Below are 14,422 nucleotides of genomic sequence, written 5' to 3' on the forward strand. Positions count from 1 at the left end.
TTCTAGTATTTTATTTTATTTTATTAGGAGTTGCTATTGGAGTTTGACCAAGATTAGGAAACCCTAGGTCTATATAAAGAGGGTTTAGAAGTTGTTTCGTTCATTCATTCAATCAATATAATTCAGTATTTTAGTATTTTTGTTATCAATTTCGGTTCTATAGTCTTTAGACGGAATTCTAAGGCTTTTATCAATTTTTCCGCTGCGTCACTAACACGCACATGTAATTTTAAAATTTACGGGACATTTGAGAATGTATTATAAATAAAATAGTTTTTCTTTGACATAATCATCTAAATGCGGGAACATATATGATATTTATTGGGCATTTACGAATATACGATGGATAATATAATTTTTGTTATTTTTCATATTTAACTCCACATATTTTTCGTTTACTCGAGATTTTTTTCATGTACAATACAAAGGGCTTTTGGAAATGTATGAGACATTTGAAAATGTAATGTAAATACTGTATTTCTTTGTTTAGCTATATTACATTTTGTTATTTTTATAATTATTGATTTTAACATTTTGAGATTTTTAAATATTTCTACAAAGAGAAGAAGAAGAAAATTACCAATTTTTATTTCTATTCTCCGTTTATTTTTTATTTGTATGTATTATTGGTTGAGCATAAGAAAATCATATAAATAATGCGTTCAAACACGTATTGCGACCAACGAGCACGCCCGTGGTTTAGGCACGGTTATATCGACTGAAAAATGGTTGTTTGGGCCCAAAAAATTATCATAATACCAAAAAATCTAGATATTTTCATATTAATTAAGATAAAGTTACCAAGATATTATATTATTATGGATACTAATAGCTCAAATTTAAAATAATTTTGATAATTACCATTCAAGCCATTTTCTAATTGTTTGGTTGGGTGTCAAGCAGACGGGATGGCATACCTAGATCTTTCAACTCACATCTGGTGGGACTTGTACAACCCTACCCAAGTTGTTCATTTTTTACTTGTTGATTCAGCTTGGTCAGTTCATCCATTCGACATTTGTCGACCAATTAGCATCGAACAATTTGCCGCCTTTACTTCCACGTCACAAATAAATTAATATTATTCGATTAGTCTGATTTAAGAATATTTTTTATCTAATTGTTGTTGGGATGATGTAAAAGAATCGTTATTTTTCAGTTCCCAAATTTAAGGTTTCCAAACGAAGAGTTTGTAAGTATTTCAACAAAAAAAAAAAAGAGTTGTAAGTAAAAACTACGGTCTTGTACAGTAAAGAATTTTTTGTAGAATAATTGGGAGTATATCATATTGGGAGATTTTATAGGGCCCCCTCATTTTTGTTAAAAGGCCCCCCTCAATGATAATTTACCAAGTGAAATGGTTCATGGGGAGGCCTTTTAACAAAATTGGGGAGGCCCTATAAAACTTCCCTATCATATTTGGTTTATCTAAATCTCGCCTAGCTGCATACCCTGGCCAGGATTCAGACTGGGATAATGTCTTTATTTTCTCATTTCTTTGGCTGAGTGAAAGCTCAAAGAATTTTGTCATTAACTCAACAAAAAAGGGATTTGGAGTTTTTTGCCAATAATGTGGAACCTGGATTTGAACTAGTAAAGGAGTTGCAACACTTTGCTTTATTATAGGAATACATGGAAATTAGTTGTACTTCTAAAACAATATTTCTGAATTTGAGAAGAAAACTTGTTTCTGTTTTTACTTAGAAACTATAAATCTAATTCAGATTCATAGGTGTTACTTATTTAATAGTCATGCGCCTTGCAAGTTGTGGCCAGGCTCGTCAAGTTTAGGCATAGCCCACTTGTTCACATGTTGTTGAGCTAGAACAACCTGTACACATAAAAATAGTCAATCACACAAATTTTTTTGAAGGATCATGAGTTAACATAACAGAATATAACATGGAACGTTTTACGTCTGTACATATAACACCATAAAATATTAATTATAATTTTTGAGTTCCTAGTCCAAAAATCTACACCTAAACACACATTTAGTCCACCTTAATATTAATATAGGATTTTAAGCCAAAATAATAATTATAATAGATATTTAGTCCAAATTGACCCATCTCTATAGAAAAAACAGATCTCTATCATTTCTATTTAGTCATAATACCCATTATAACCTTTTATATAAGAAAAAATTCACTTTTGAAAACCAATCTTCAAAATTCTCTTTTTTTTTTCTTCAGATTTTTTCGATTGATTTCAAACTTACTATCTGTTTCACAATATACACGTTATTTAGTATAAATTACGTATATTTCTACAACAAAACACATTTAAGTATAATTAAAGTATGTCTAGATGTCAAAGTTACAGTTTTTTTTTTCTGTTTATTGATTCTTGTTTTGTTTCATAAATAACGTGTTATATATTTATTGTTAAAGTTACATACTTTACTTCATTTTTTTTATATGTGTCATACATAACACATTATGTATCAACAATGTTTCTTCCAAAAGAGAAAATGACTAAAATTCTTTTTTCTGAGAAGATTGGACCTTAATCACTTTTTAATTTTATTTGGGACCTAAAACCCGTGGACCCTATTAATTACATATACACACTGTTATATTTATTAGAAAAAAACTGAATACCTGATTATCCCAGTTGGTTCTCCAGGTGATAATTACGAGTACAAGGGTTTGAATAGCGGTACCGATTAACATTCCAATCCAGATACCCTGCAAAAATCACAAATCAATGAAAATTTTCAATCAACTACTTCGAAATATTTTAGTAAGAATAATATAAAATTAGGATGCAAAGATGAATTTGAGGCTCACAGTGACTTGGAGATTTATGATGTAACCAAGGATGATACCAAGAGGAATCCCAATCAAGTAATAGCAAGCTATGTTAACATAGGCTACAATACTTTGCCATCCAGCACCAACAGCAGCTCCTGCAAATCAATAAGCAAAACCCAACTTTGAGTAGTACTTCAATTGACCATATTAATGTTTATGCTCGCGCATGGGCCTTTAGCCCAACGGTCGTGTGCGCACCTCCTCTAATATCTAAAAGGTCTTGGGTTCAATTCCCGAAGTTGTAGTTACCCTCGGAATTATCCTATGTAATTTACAAATGAAAAAAAAACATTACTTAGTTGTTTCGTCTGCTTAGGGATAGTTTTCATGGTATGTCCGAGGTTGTTTTTATGACCTATTTAGGGTTTTTCATGACACGTTTATTCTATCTTTATGTCATGTCAATGTCATATGATGTAATCATGATTCTGGTGACATAATTCCATGACATCATAAATCTTGGTTGATTGATCATGAAAAGTTTTGAACTTTGAATACGAGAAAAAGGTTAATTAAGAAGGCAAGACAAAGAGAAGTAAAACGACCTGAGAGGACAGGCTGAACACTGCTAAGAAGAAGAGAACATGCGAGTAAAGGTGCAAGTTCTCCCACCATTGCAACCACCTCTTTACTATTTGTAAATATGTAAGCAACTTTTCCTTTTGCGAACAAAAAGAACATAAATAATATGACCCCGATTGCTAATGATGTACACACTGACACTACTATTGCAAATGTTGTTGCTTTTGCGTTCCCTCTTCCAAGCTCGTTCGCTACTCTTACACTGTAACATTTTTAACCGTATTGTAAGTTTTTCTTGGAAACAGTAAGATTCGAACTTTGGTTTTCTGAAAATGTAAATCAACTTTAGTTGTGTCCCAGTATGTATCTCTGTACTGCAAAGAGCAGGGTTTGATTCTTGAAACAAAAATGTTGACGATACCTTGCTGCTGCCAAGAAGCCAAGAGATATCATCATCCCCCACCCATTGATGTTAAGACTGTGATGAAGATGTACTTAGAGAGTTAGTATGAAGATATTTAGATATCTATAAAGCAGTAACCAATCAAACACACAATATAGAAGGTGAAGAAGAATTAAGTAGGCACCATATGGCTAGGGCATCAATAGCAACTTCAGCATTCTTCATGTTTCCTGTTAAAAGAACCAACACTGAATTGTACCATAGTTCCAAACTGTTTGATCATAACAAACAATATCAGATTAAACAACTCAATATAGTTTAAAACATTTTCTTTATGGAAACTTCCATGACAACATAAAGGGTTTTTTTTAATTAAAAAATTTATTTTGTGACACCAGTAATGGGAGTTTGCTATTGAGTAGTCTTTGGGTCTCTCTCACACCAAAAATACTTTTCAGTGGGTAGAGATGAGAGTTTCCCTTACACTTTTACACTCATGCACAATCCTTCCACAACCAATGTGGGATCATTCCAACCATCCCCATCTCATCCATTAGCTTTAACTTCAATAGACTGTTGTGTTGGGCCAAGATTGGGCGTTGATACCAGTGTTGGGTGCTTGCTCGGTAGTCTTGGGCCTCTCTCACACCAAAATTACTTCTCAGTGGGTGCTTGATGTTGGGCAGAGGTGAGACTTTCTCTCACACTTATAAAGTAAGTCTGACACTTCCACAACCAATGTGGGATCATCCCAACAATCTCACCCTCACTCATTAGCTTTAACTTCAATAGACTATTGGGCCAAGATTAGTTAAAACATGGGCGTTGATTTTAGTGTTGGGTGGTCTTGGGCCTCTCTCACCTCAAAAACTTGCTCAAGAATTAAGATTTTTTCTCACACTGGCAACCCCTTCACAACCAGATTATTCCACTTTCAAGTAAATGAAGAAGGATCCAGCTTACCATACCATGGCACCAGAGGATAGAGAAAGCTTAATAACAGGCCAAAGATCCTTAAAAGCAAGGAGTGAAAAACCAGTCCATGTCTCAGGACAACCACCACAAGTAACAAACAATATCTGACCCAAGTTTGGTATCCAATAAGCTATGATCATGGAACCCATTGCACCACTAAGCCCCCACTTGAACTTAACAACGAAGACCCATGAAAGTAAAAGATGAATGCAAAGTGAAGCTGCTGCCAAGTATGAAATGATCACGTTCTTGCTTTGAGCTTGTAGATACATTTGGCAAGTGAACGATGCTATGAAGGAGAATAAAACTGGAATCATCCATATTGAGATTAAACCCGCGATGTCTGCAATGTCGTCTTCTTGACCTAGAAGTTTAAGTATTGGGGCTGTGAGGAGGAAAATAGGTAGAAGGAAGAGAGAAGTAATGATCAAAACAACCCAAGATCTTTGAAGATATATCCCCAACATATGGTGTTGTTGTGCTCCATATGCTTGCCCACATAGAGTTTCTAATGCACTTGCCATTCCCAACTGCATACATTACAAGAATAATACTTGTCTTAGTGCTTACCATTTCAATGGTCCCTCCATCATTACTTACAACTAATAGAAATTGTTGCATAGAATATATTGGTTAATACTACTCGAGAGCTCATAAGAGAATTGGATGCAATCCAAAGACAAACCAACTTGTGTACGATAGACCGATAACAGGATAATACTAGCTGTTTTGAAATGCCTCGACTTAAATCTCATTTATCTTCATAATTTCGATATACCTACCCCATTAAATATGATAATATACTTTAATTAACTATGTAGCACTTGGCAGTACCAAGGCTCCAGAGGACGTATGCACACCTTTAATCGTTGATTATGATGTGGTTCTGGTGGTGTGGTGGGCTTGGTGGTTGCAGTGGATGGTGTGGTGGTATGATAGATGGTGGTGGGTAGTGGTGGTAGACCAGTGTTGGTGGCTGGTGATGGCGGGTACTTTAAAGAAAGATAAATACTAACTTTGAACCAAATTTAAATTGAACCAAACACATGCTTAGACTTAAGGGACCAAAAGAATATGATGTACCAGGGCCCCGTTGGCAAATCTCACGAGAACGGTGAAAACAAGAGAGTAAGCAGCTAGCTCTTTGGAACCGATATGTCCAATAAATGCTTGGCTAATCATAGAAATCCCAAAGTTCGAAAATCTTGTAAATATGGCAGGTCCAGCTACAATCCAAAGCTTTCTCGACTCGTCCAACACCTTCTTCCTCAATTTCTCGTCATTTTCTCTTTCCCCTCCCAAGAGCTTCTCTTTTATACCATTGATGTTCTCCATTTTCTTTATCTTTTCAAGATGTTGGTTTCACTCTGTCAAAATAACCGAACCAATTAAACAGCGTAAGAGTCAACAAGACAAAATACATAACAATCCTGAACTGAAAGACCCTTGACCCTGCGGATCATATTTAACATTTAAATTTTACGTATTATTAACATTTGCACGAAGCTTCTCCAACCACGGATAAGATCATTAGAAGTGGCTCCACAGCTCCAAGCAGATGTTTTTTTGTGTAAATCTAATTATGAATTATCTAATCACCTTCCTTGAGTGTCCCTACACTTCTAAGATTTGAGAAGCTTTAAACCCTTCTAGGTCTTGGATTCCACCTTCTAGGTCTTGGGTTCGAGACACAGATACTGTTTTACCCTTATAAAACCAAAGTTACAGATAGAAAGTCATTCGTTCACCTTTGCACCCCTTCGGCTATTATATGGACCATACAATTAGAGTGTAACAACAGAACTACAGAGAAGAACCTTGATAAAACAACTACCTTGGAAAATATCATCATTCAAGTGAAGAGCCTAATTATTCATTAATGGGCAACTAATCAGCTATGGAACAAATCAACCCTTTTTGGCCAAGACATTAGGAATTGGGATGCTTTATCTAGGTTATAAGCCTCATCATGCCCTCATCTAACTCTTATATCTGTTTTTATGTCTAGTGCAATGGATGATTAACCATCTAGCTTCCACCATTATTTTCTATTGATCTTGTTCATCAATTATACTATTTTATCTTCTAAAATAAGAGTTCAAGTCCTAGTGTATTTACAAGAACAAATCATATTTAACTTAAATTATACAGAGAAAGAGAACATTTCAAAATCAGAGGGAAGAAAATTAAAGAGAGAATAAAGACTTACAAAGAACTAAAAAGTCATCACCACCCACTTAGTTCCCTACTACTACCTTACTTGAAAATAAAAGAAGCTAGCAGAGAAAGAGAACCCTCTCCTCTCTAATGATCCAAGCAATAAAAGATGTGTTTGAGTTGATAAGGTTATTCATTCTGGCATGTTCACAACCTCATTTAATGAAGAATTGTTGTCTCTTCCATTTTAGTTACTGATTGTGACTTGTGCAAATTGAAGTTGATAAGTTGAGTACTGGAATTTGCTATTATGGCAGTCTTTATCTGGAATATTGGGATTTGGAGCTTTGTCTTTAAATGTCCCAAGTAACTATCATTTTTTAGAAAACAATATGGGAAATCAGAAATGTTGGGACATTTTATTACTTTCAATTTGAATGTTGAAATGTCCATAAATATGTAAAGACAATGGTAGACTCCCAAATTTTGAAGATAATTGTAAGGAAAATAAAAAGAATAACTATAAGAATGACACTAATAGCAACTAATAATAGTAATATCTATTATATAAAACAGGAGGGAAAACGATGACTGGGACAAACAACCTTATTTAATTATGTATATTGTCTAGAAGCCCTTCTCAAAATTTAAAATATAGTCCTTCATAGAAATAAAGTTACCTATTTAAAAAACAATAATCCTTTCCTTCTTAGAAATAAAATAACTAATTTAAGAAAAAAAAGAAACAAAATAAATTTCAAGGGTTAAACAAAGAAATTAAAATCTCTCTCTCTCTCAATAAAATAATAATTAATTTAAGAGAAAAGAAACAAAAAAATAATAACTAACAAAAATCTCTCTCTCTCTCTGTAAAATATAAAATAAATTTTGTAACATTTGATTGATATAAGTGTCCGTGCCCTAGGGCATGGGATATACCCTAACAAAAATCTCTCTCTCTCTCAGTAAAATATAAAATAAATTTTGTAACATTTGATTGATATAAGTGTCCGTGCCCTAGGACACGGGATATACCCTAGTTATTTTAATATAATAATAAAAAGGGTTAATATTTAAAGGTTTTACCAATATAGGCCAAAAAGATACTGAAAATAGTTGGAAAGATATCAAAGATTTGCAAATTCCCAATCAGGTCCAAAAAGTCCTGAAAGAATTCCGCAATTGTGACTTCCCATACTTATTTTTCACAAATTTAGAAATGTCTCGTGTATCCTCACCCACAAAACGAAATTTCACAAAGAAAGAAGTCAAATTTTTTCCCATCTCGAACTTATGTGCCCTAGGCGTGTTTCTTCTTCACAAGATTGCTTTCATCTTCTGGTTTTTCTATATACGGTTTCTTCAACTCTAAGGTAAGGCGTTCTTCACTTAAAACTTTGATTTCTTTCTTTATATGTCTTACACCAAAATAGGGTTTACAAACTCCATTATATTAGTTGCTTTGCGAATGGGATTTGCAAACCCTATTTACAGTAGCAGATCTGCAAATAGGGATTGTAAACCTTATTTTGGTGTTATTGTTTTGGGAATGGGGTTTGAAAACTCTATTTGGAGTAGCAGATCTACAAATAGGGTTTACAAACCTTATTATGCGAATGGGTTTGTAACCCCATTATAGTTAGTTGTTCTGCGAATGGGGTTTGTAAACCCTATTTGCAGTAGCTGATATTTGTAATCACAATTATTTAAAAAAAAAATTGTTTATTTGCTACGGATATAAGTTGAGCGAAAATCCTTCAATTTTGTAGTGACTATTACTAAAAAAAAATTGGGAGGATCTAAGGGTCGCATTCCCTTGGATATTGGATCCCTCCTTGACCCTAATCGATTGGGAGTAGAAATAAAAATATTTTACTAGTGCTTGCTTAAAATTTTGTTGTCGTTATTAGTACGAGATATTATATTTCTCTGTTTAGCTATATTACGTTTTAGAATTTTTTGTTATTCTTTTAATTATTGATTTTAACATTTTAAAAATATTATTTACAAAATTCTTTCAGACATATCATATACATAATGCGTTCAAACACATATTGTTGGAAAAAATAACCTAATTAACTTGTTCAGGAATATAGAGATAAAAAATGTGAAAGTAAAAGCAGAGACACCAAGAGAATTTAACGTGGCAAAAAACCCCTCCAAGATAGAAGATAAAAACCACAAGACCTAGTCCAGAAATCTTCCACTATAATTAAATAATGGGTTACACAATTCTTCCTTAAAACAATAAGGGATTAACCAATTCATTAAGATGTGTAGAAACACTATTGGATAACAACTCTTCACCAAAACTATGGTGGATACACTGAACAAAGAAACAAAGAAATAGAAATCTCTTACTCCTTAGGATTTGAACAAATCCTAGATTGCCAAAGGCCGAAGAAGATAACCCCAAACTAAATTGCTTCACAAGATTTCTCTCTTGAAAGAACCAATTCAAAAATCTCGCTTTCTCTGACTTCTCTTTGTTATGAAAGTTGTTTATAATCTCTTCCCTTTCATTCCCTTTTAAAATGATAAATAAGAAGGTTTACCAATAGAAATAGGAATTCCTTTTTAGCCTTGAAAAAAAATAAAGGTTTCTATTTTTTTTCCCCAAATAAGGAATAACGGAAATCCTATTTCAACTAGGAGTCCTTTTATTATAAGGAGGGACCCCAAAAAGCTCCCCCTCCCGACTTCTGAAGAGGGGCCTACCATCCCCAAATCGGCATCACTGCTACATAGCTCATGATTGCATTTGGGTAATGGTTTTGCATCATATCTGAATCATTATCGTCAGTATGGATTTTCTCGATCTTCAACACATTTTCTTTACGAACATCTTGGATCCACTGGTATCTCCATTTGTATGCATGGACTTGGAATGGAAACTAGAATTCTTACTGCGGTGGATGGCACTTTGACTGTCGCAATGAATAACATAATTATCCTGTTTCATACCAAGTTCTTCTAACAACCTCTTCATCCATAACATCTCCTTGCAACATTCTGTAATAGCAATATATTCGGCGTCTTTGTAGATAAAGCTACATGCTTTTGTAGTTTAGATTGGCATGACATTGCTCCCCCTGAAAATGTAAATAGGTAGCCTGATGTGGACCTTTTGGAGTCTACATCTCCTGTCATGTCTGCATCTGTGTAACCGACTAATACTGGCTTATCATTACCAAAACATATACGAGCTTTAGGCGTACCTCTAAGATACTTCTGAATCCACTTCACTGCTAACCAATGCTCTTTGCCTAGATTGGCAAGAAATCTGCTTACTACTCCAACTGCAAATGCAATGTTTGGTCTCGTACACACCATTGCATACATCAAGCTTCCTACAGCTGAAGCATAAAGAATTTTCTGCATTTCTTCTTTCTCACTTCTAGTTGATGGATATTGATCACGAGTTAACTTGAAGTGACTGGCTAATGGACAACTCACTAATTTTGTCTTGTCCATATTGAACCTTTCTAGAACCTTCTCAATGTATCTTTCTTGTGATAGCCAAAGTTTTCCAGCTTTTCTATCACGAGAGATATGCATGTCAAGAATTTATTTTGCTGGACCCAAGTCTTTCATATCGAAATAATTGTTTAGTTCCTTCTTTAACTTGCGAATTTTATTAGCATCCTGACCAACAATCAACATATCATCAACATAAAGCAGAAGTATAATCAAATCTCTATCAGGAAATTTATAAACGAAAACACAATGATCTGAAGCCGTCCTGTGATACCCTTGATTCTTCATGAATGATTCAAACTTTTTGTACCACTGTCTTGGTGCTTGTGTTAGCCCATATAAACTCTTCTCTAACTTGCAAACCAAGTGTTCCTTACCTTTAACTTCAAACCCTGTTGGTTGTTCCATATACACATCTTCCTCCAAGTCACCGTGAAGGAAAACGGTTTTGACATCTAGTTGCTCAATTTCTAGGTTCATACTTGCAGCCAATCCAAATACTAACCGTATAGAGGACAACTTCACCACCGGAGAGAAAATCTCATCAAAATCAATACCCTTCTTTTGCCCAAATCCTTTTACCACTAGGCGTACCTTGTCCCGTGGTTGTAACTTTCTTTCTTCGGTCTTGATTTTGAACACCCACTTATTTTTAAGAATTTACTTATTCTTAGTGTGACGCCCCAAGCCTCCAAGCAGTTAACGATATTGTCCCCCCTTTGTGCACCACACACGGGTAGAGGGTTTTGTTCTTGGCGAAGACTCCACGAGTCCCCCCAAAAGGCCTCGCCACTTACCAAACTTGAGCGTACACCTATAGCCCAGGCTCTGGACACTCTCGTGAGCGATGTGGGACTATTACATCCCCCACCCTCAGCGAAGAGCCGTCGGGAGCTGGGAGTGCTCTCGCCACGATCCGTGCGAGGGTGGTGACGAAAGGGAGGACAATATTGGTAACTGCTTGGCTTAGGGCGTCACACTTAGGGTTTTCAACCAACTTAAAAGTGTTTTTCTTATGGAAGGATTAAATCTTATCTTGCATAGCTTTCAACCACTCCTTCTTGTGTACATCATCTAGGGCTTCTTCATAACACTGTGGTTCTCCACTATCTGTAACCATCACATACTCATGTGGAGGATACTTGGTAGATGGTGTTCTCTCTCTAGTCGATCTTCTCAATTCAGCTGATGGCTCATGTTGAACTTCCATTCCTTACTCAACATCATCACCCATAGGAACATCTTCATGAGCTTCATCTTCATGATTTTGTTCTTCACCTGCATTATCATGCATACCCTTAGAAGATATATATGGATCTAGATTAATGAGATCATTACTATGATTCTCATGTTTCTCACTTTCCCGAAGTCTTCAATAGTTTGATCTTCAAGAAAGACCACATCTCTACTTCTAATAATCTTCTTATCGACTGGATATCATAACCTGTATCCGAATTTCTCATCTGCATACCCTAAAAAGATTCATTGTTTGGCTTTATCATCAAGCTTTGCTCTTTGATCTTTAGGTATATGCACAAAAGTCCTGCAACCAAACACCCTTAGGTATTCATAACTGACTTCTTTCCCAGCCCACACTCTCTCAGCTACATCTCCATCTAATGGTGCTTAAGGTGATAAATTGATCAGATAACATGCATTACGCATTGCCTGACCCTAGAAGCTTTTAGGCAGCTTAGCTTCTGAGAGCATACATCGGATCCTCTCCATAATAGTGCGATTCATGCGTTCTGCTACACCATTTTGATGTGGAGTTTTGGGAACTTTCTATTCATGTCGAATACCATGGTTTTGCAATACTCTTCAAACGACTCCTCCACTGTCAGTACGAATGCACTTAAATGATTTTCCTGTCTCCTGTTCTACCATGTTGTGAAAATTCTTGAAAACTGTAAGTACCTAATCTTTGGTCTTTATGGCATATGCCCAAACTTTCCTGAAGCATCTTTTATGAAAGTAACAAATACAAAGCACCACCAAGTGTTTTGACCTTTAAAGGTTCACAAACGTCAGAATAAACGAGCTCCAAAACACTGGATTTTCTTTTAGATGCATTCCTTTGAAAGGAAACTCTATGTTGCTTTCCTACTAAACAATGAGAGCAAGTGTTTAAATTTATACCTTTTATGTTCGGTAAGTTTTGTCGTTTAGCAAGGATTTGAAGTCCCTTCTCGCTCATGTGCCCGAGTCTTCTATGCCAAAGATTAGTGGAAGAATCTTTTTCAACTGCATTCAATTCTCCTTTACACAGTTTTGTTTGAGTCCTGTATAAAGTACAACACTTCTTCCCTCTTGCTATCACCTAGGGGTGAACATCGGTTGGATAACCGACTTTTTCGGCCAATCCAAAGTCCAAACCGAAGGGTTCGGTTTTTTCAAATCTAAATCCGAATCAATCCGTTCATGGTTTGGTTCGGTTACCGATCCGAACTATGCATGAACGGTTTGGATCGGTTGGATAACCGAACCACCTGTGATATTTTACCATATATAAAATTTCGCACTTTCGACTTAAAAACGTGGAACTAACTTAACTATTGAATTAAGCTACAACTCTCCACGTCATTTACTTCTGTTACACATGCATTAAGCTACGATATTAACAAACATGGAACTAACTTAGTTATTAAATCTCAACCGTTCATCATTTCTATCATTTATATTTATATATAATATATAATAAATGGTTTGGTTCGGTTTGTTCGGTTATCCGTCAACCGATCCAAACCATTCGGTTTTGCCATTTTAACATCCGAACCAATCCGGAATATAATTGGATCGGTATCCAAACCGTTGAAATCTGTTTGGATCGGATTGGATCGGTCGGTTTGGATACTAAATGAACACCCCTAGAGTATCACCATTGGCCCTTTTGTGAGCTTCCACTTTCCATCACCAAAGTGACGATGATACCCTTCATCATCTAATACTCCGGTAGAGATTAGGTTATATCGAAGATCTGGTATGTGCCTCACATTCTTAAGAACCAATGTTTTCCCTGTGTTCGTCTCAATTTTCAATTCTTCAGTTCCTATGATATTTGAGAAACCTAAGTTTCCCATACTAACTTTGCGTCACTAGTTGTGTAAGATTTAAAGAATTCCTTACATGGAGTAGCATGATACGAAGCACCTGAGTCAACCAACAATCCTGTTTCTAGTTCTGACTCAGTCATACTTAAGCAAGTGTCTTCACAACCTGAGAGTAAGATAATGTCATCACCTGATGCAACTGCTGCAACATTGTCTTGTTTCTCATCATCCTTTTTTATTTTCTTTCTTTGGTTTATTCCTGCATTCACTCTTGTAATGACCCACTTTTCCACAACCAAAACATTTAACTTCTTTCTTTAGTTTTGATCTCTCCCTTGACTTATCACGGTTATGAGGTTTTTTTACTTTTACCTCTCCCCCGTCTTTCCGTAACAAGTGCTTCTGAATGAGACTCGTCTGAAGACAATTTCCTTCTTGTTTCTTCATTCAACAAACTACCTGTTACGTGATTTATACGCATTATGCCATCAGGAGCAGAATTGCTAAGAGACACCACCAATGTCTCCCAACTATCTGGTAAAGAATTTAAAAGAAGTAAGGCTTGCAACTCATCATCCAAAACTAACTTCATTGTAGAAAGCTGATTTACTAGACTTTTCATCTCATTCAAGTGTTGAGCAATTGAGGTATTGTAATTTTCCTAGCTTTCTGAACAAGTAAGCCTTTTTGGCAGCTGTCTTCTAATCATATAATTCTTCTAATTTCCTCCATAGACTAAAAGCGGAAGTCTCCGTCGATACATGATAAAAAAAAACACTGAGTTCTACCCGTTGTCGAATAAATCCAACAACCTTTCGATCTAATACCTTCCAGTCTTCTTCATCCATCTTCATCGGTTTTGAACCGTGATTTTCAATGGGTGCAGCTAGGTCTTTGCAGTATAACAAATCTTCTATTTTTTGCTTTCCACAGCAAATAGTTTTCTCCATCTAAACTAATCATACGATTAGTATTCACTTCCATATTTCTGAACAACAAATCCAACCTGAGCTCTGGTACCA

At 35.4% G+C, this 14,422-nt stretch overlaps 1 protein-coding gene across 2 annotated transcripts; it reads right to left on the minus strand.

Moving 5' to 3' along the window:
- Positions 1 to 1,599: 1,599 nt before the first annotated feature.
- Positions 1,600 to 7,300, minus strand: LOC147558877 (protein DETOXIFICATION 21-like). 2 transcript variants are annotated; one of them, XM_086660597.1, is made up of 9 exons: positions 6,926 to 7,300; positions 5,800 to 6,083; positions 4,705 to 5,246; positions 3,926 to 4,012; positions 3,760 to 3,816; positions 3,362 to 3,600; positions 2,793 to 2,911; positions 2,604 to 2,690; positions 1,600 to 1,831 (listed from the first exon to the last, which is right to left on the minus strand). In XM_086660597.1, exons 2-9 carry the CDS (start codon positions 6,049 to 6,051, stop codon positions 1,751 to 1,753), a joined length of 1,464 nt encoding a protein of 487 aa, XP_086516723.1. In that variant the 5' UTR covers positions 6,052 to 6,083; positions 6,926 to 7,300; the 3' UTR covers positions 1,600 to 1,750. The 2 variants fall into 2 exon arrangements, with proteins under 2 accessions (XP_086516723.1, XP_086516724.1); XM_086660598.1 differs by having other exon boundaries at positions 4,705 to 5,494; positions 5,763 to 6,083; positions 6,926 to 7,064.
- Positions 7,301 to 14,422: the final 7,122 nt, after the last annotated feature.

The sequence above is a fragment of the Eschscholzia californica genome, unplaced genomic scaffold (genome assembly GCF_041429995.1).
Source record: "Eschscholzia californica isolate CP2 unplaced genomic scaffold, dmEscCali1.0.p SCAF_2, whole genome shotgun sequence".
Taxonomy (NCBI): domain Eukaryota; kingdom Viridiplantae; phylum Streptophyta; class Magnoliopsida; order Ranunculales; family Papaveraceae; genus Eschscholzia; species Eschscholzia californica.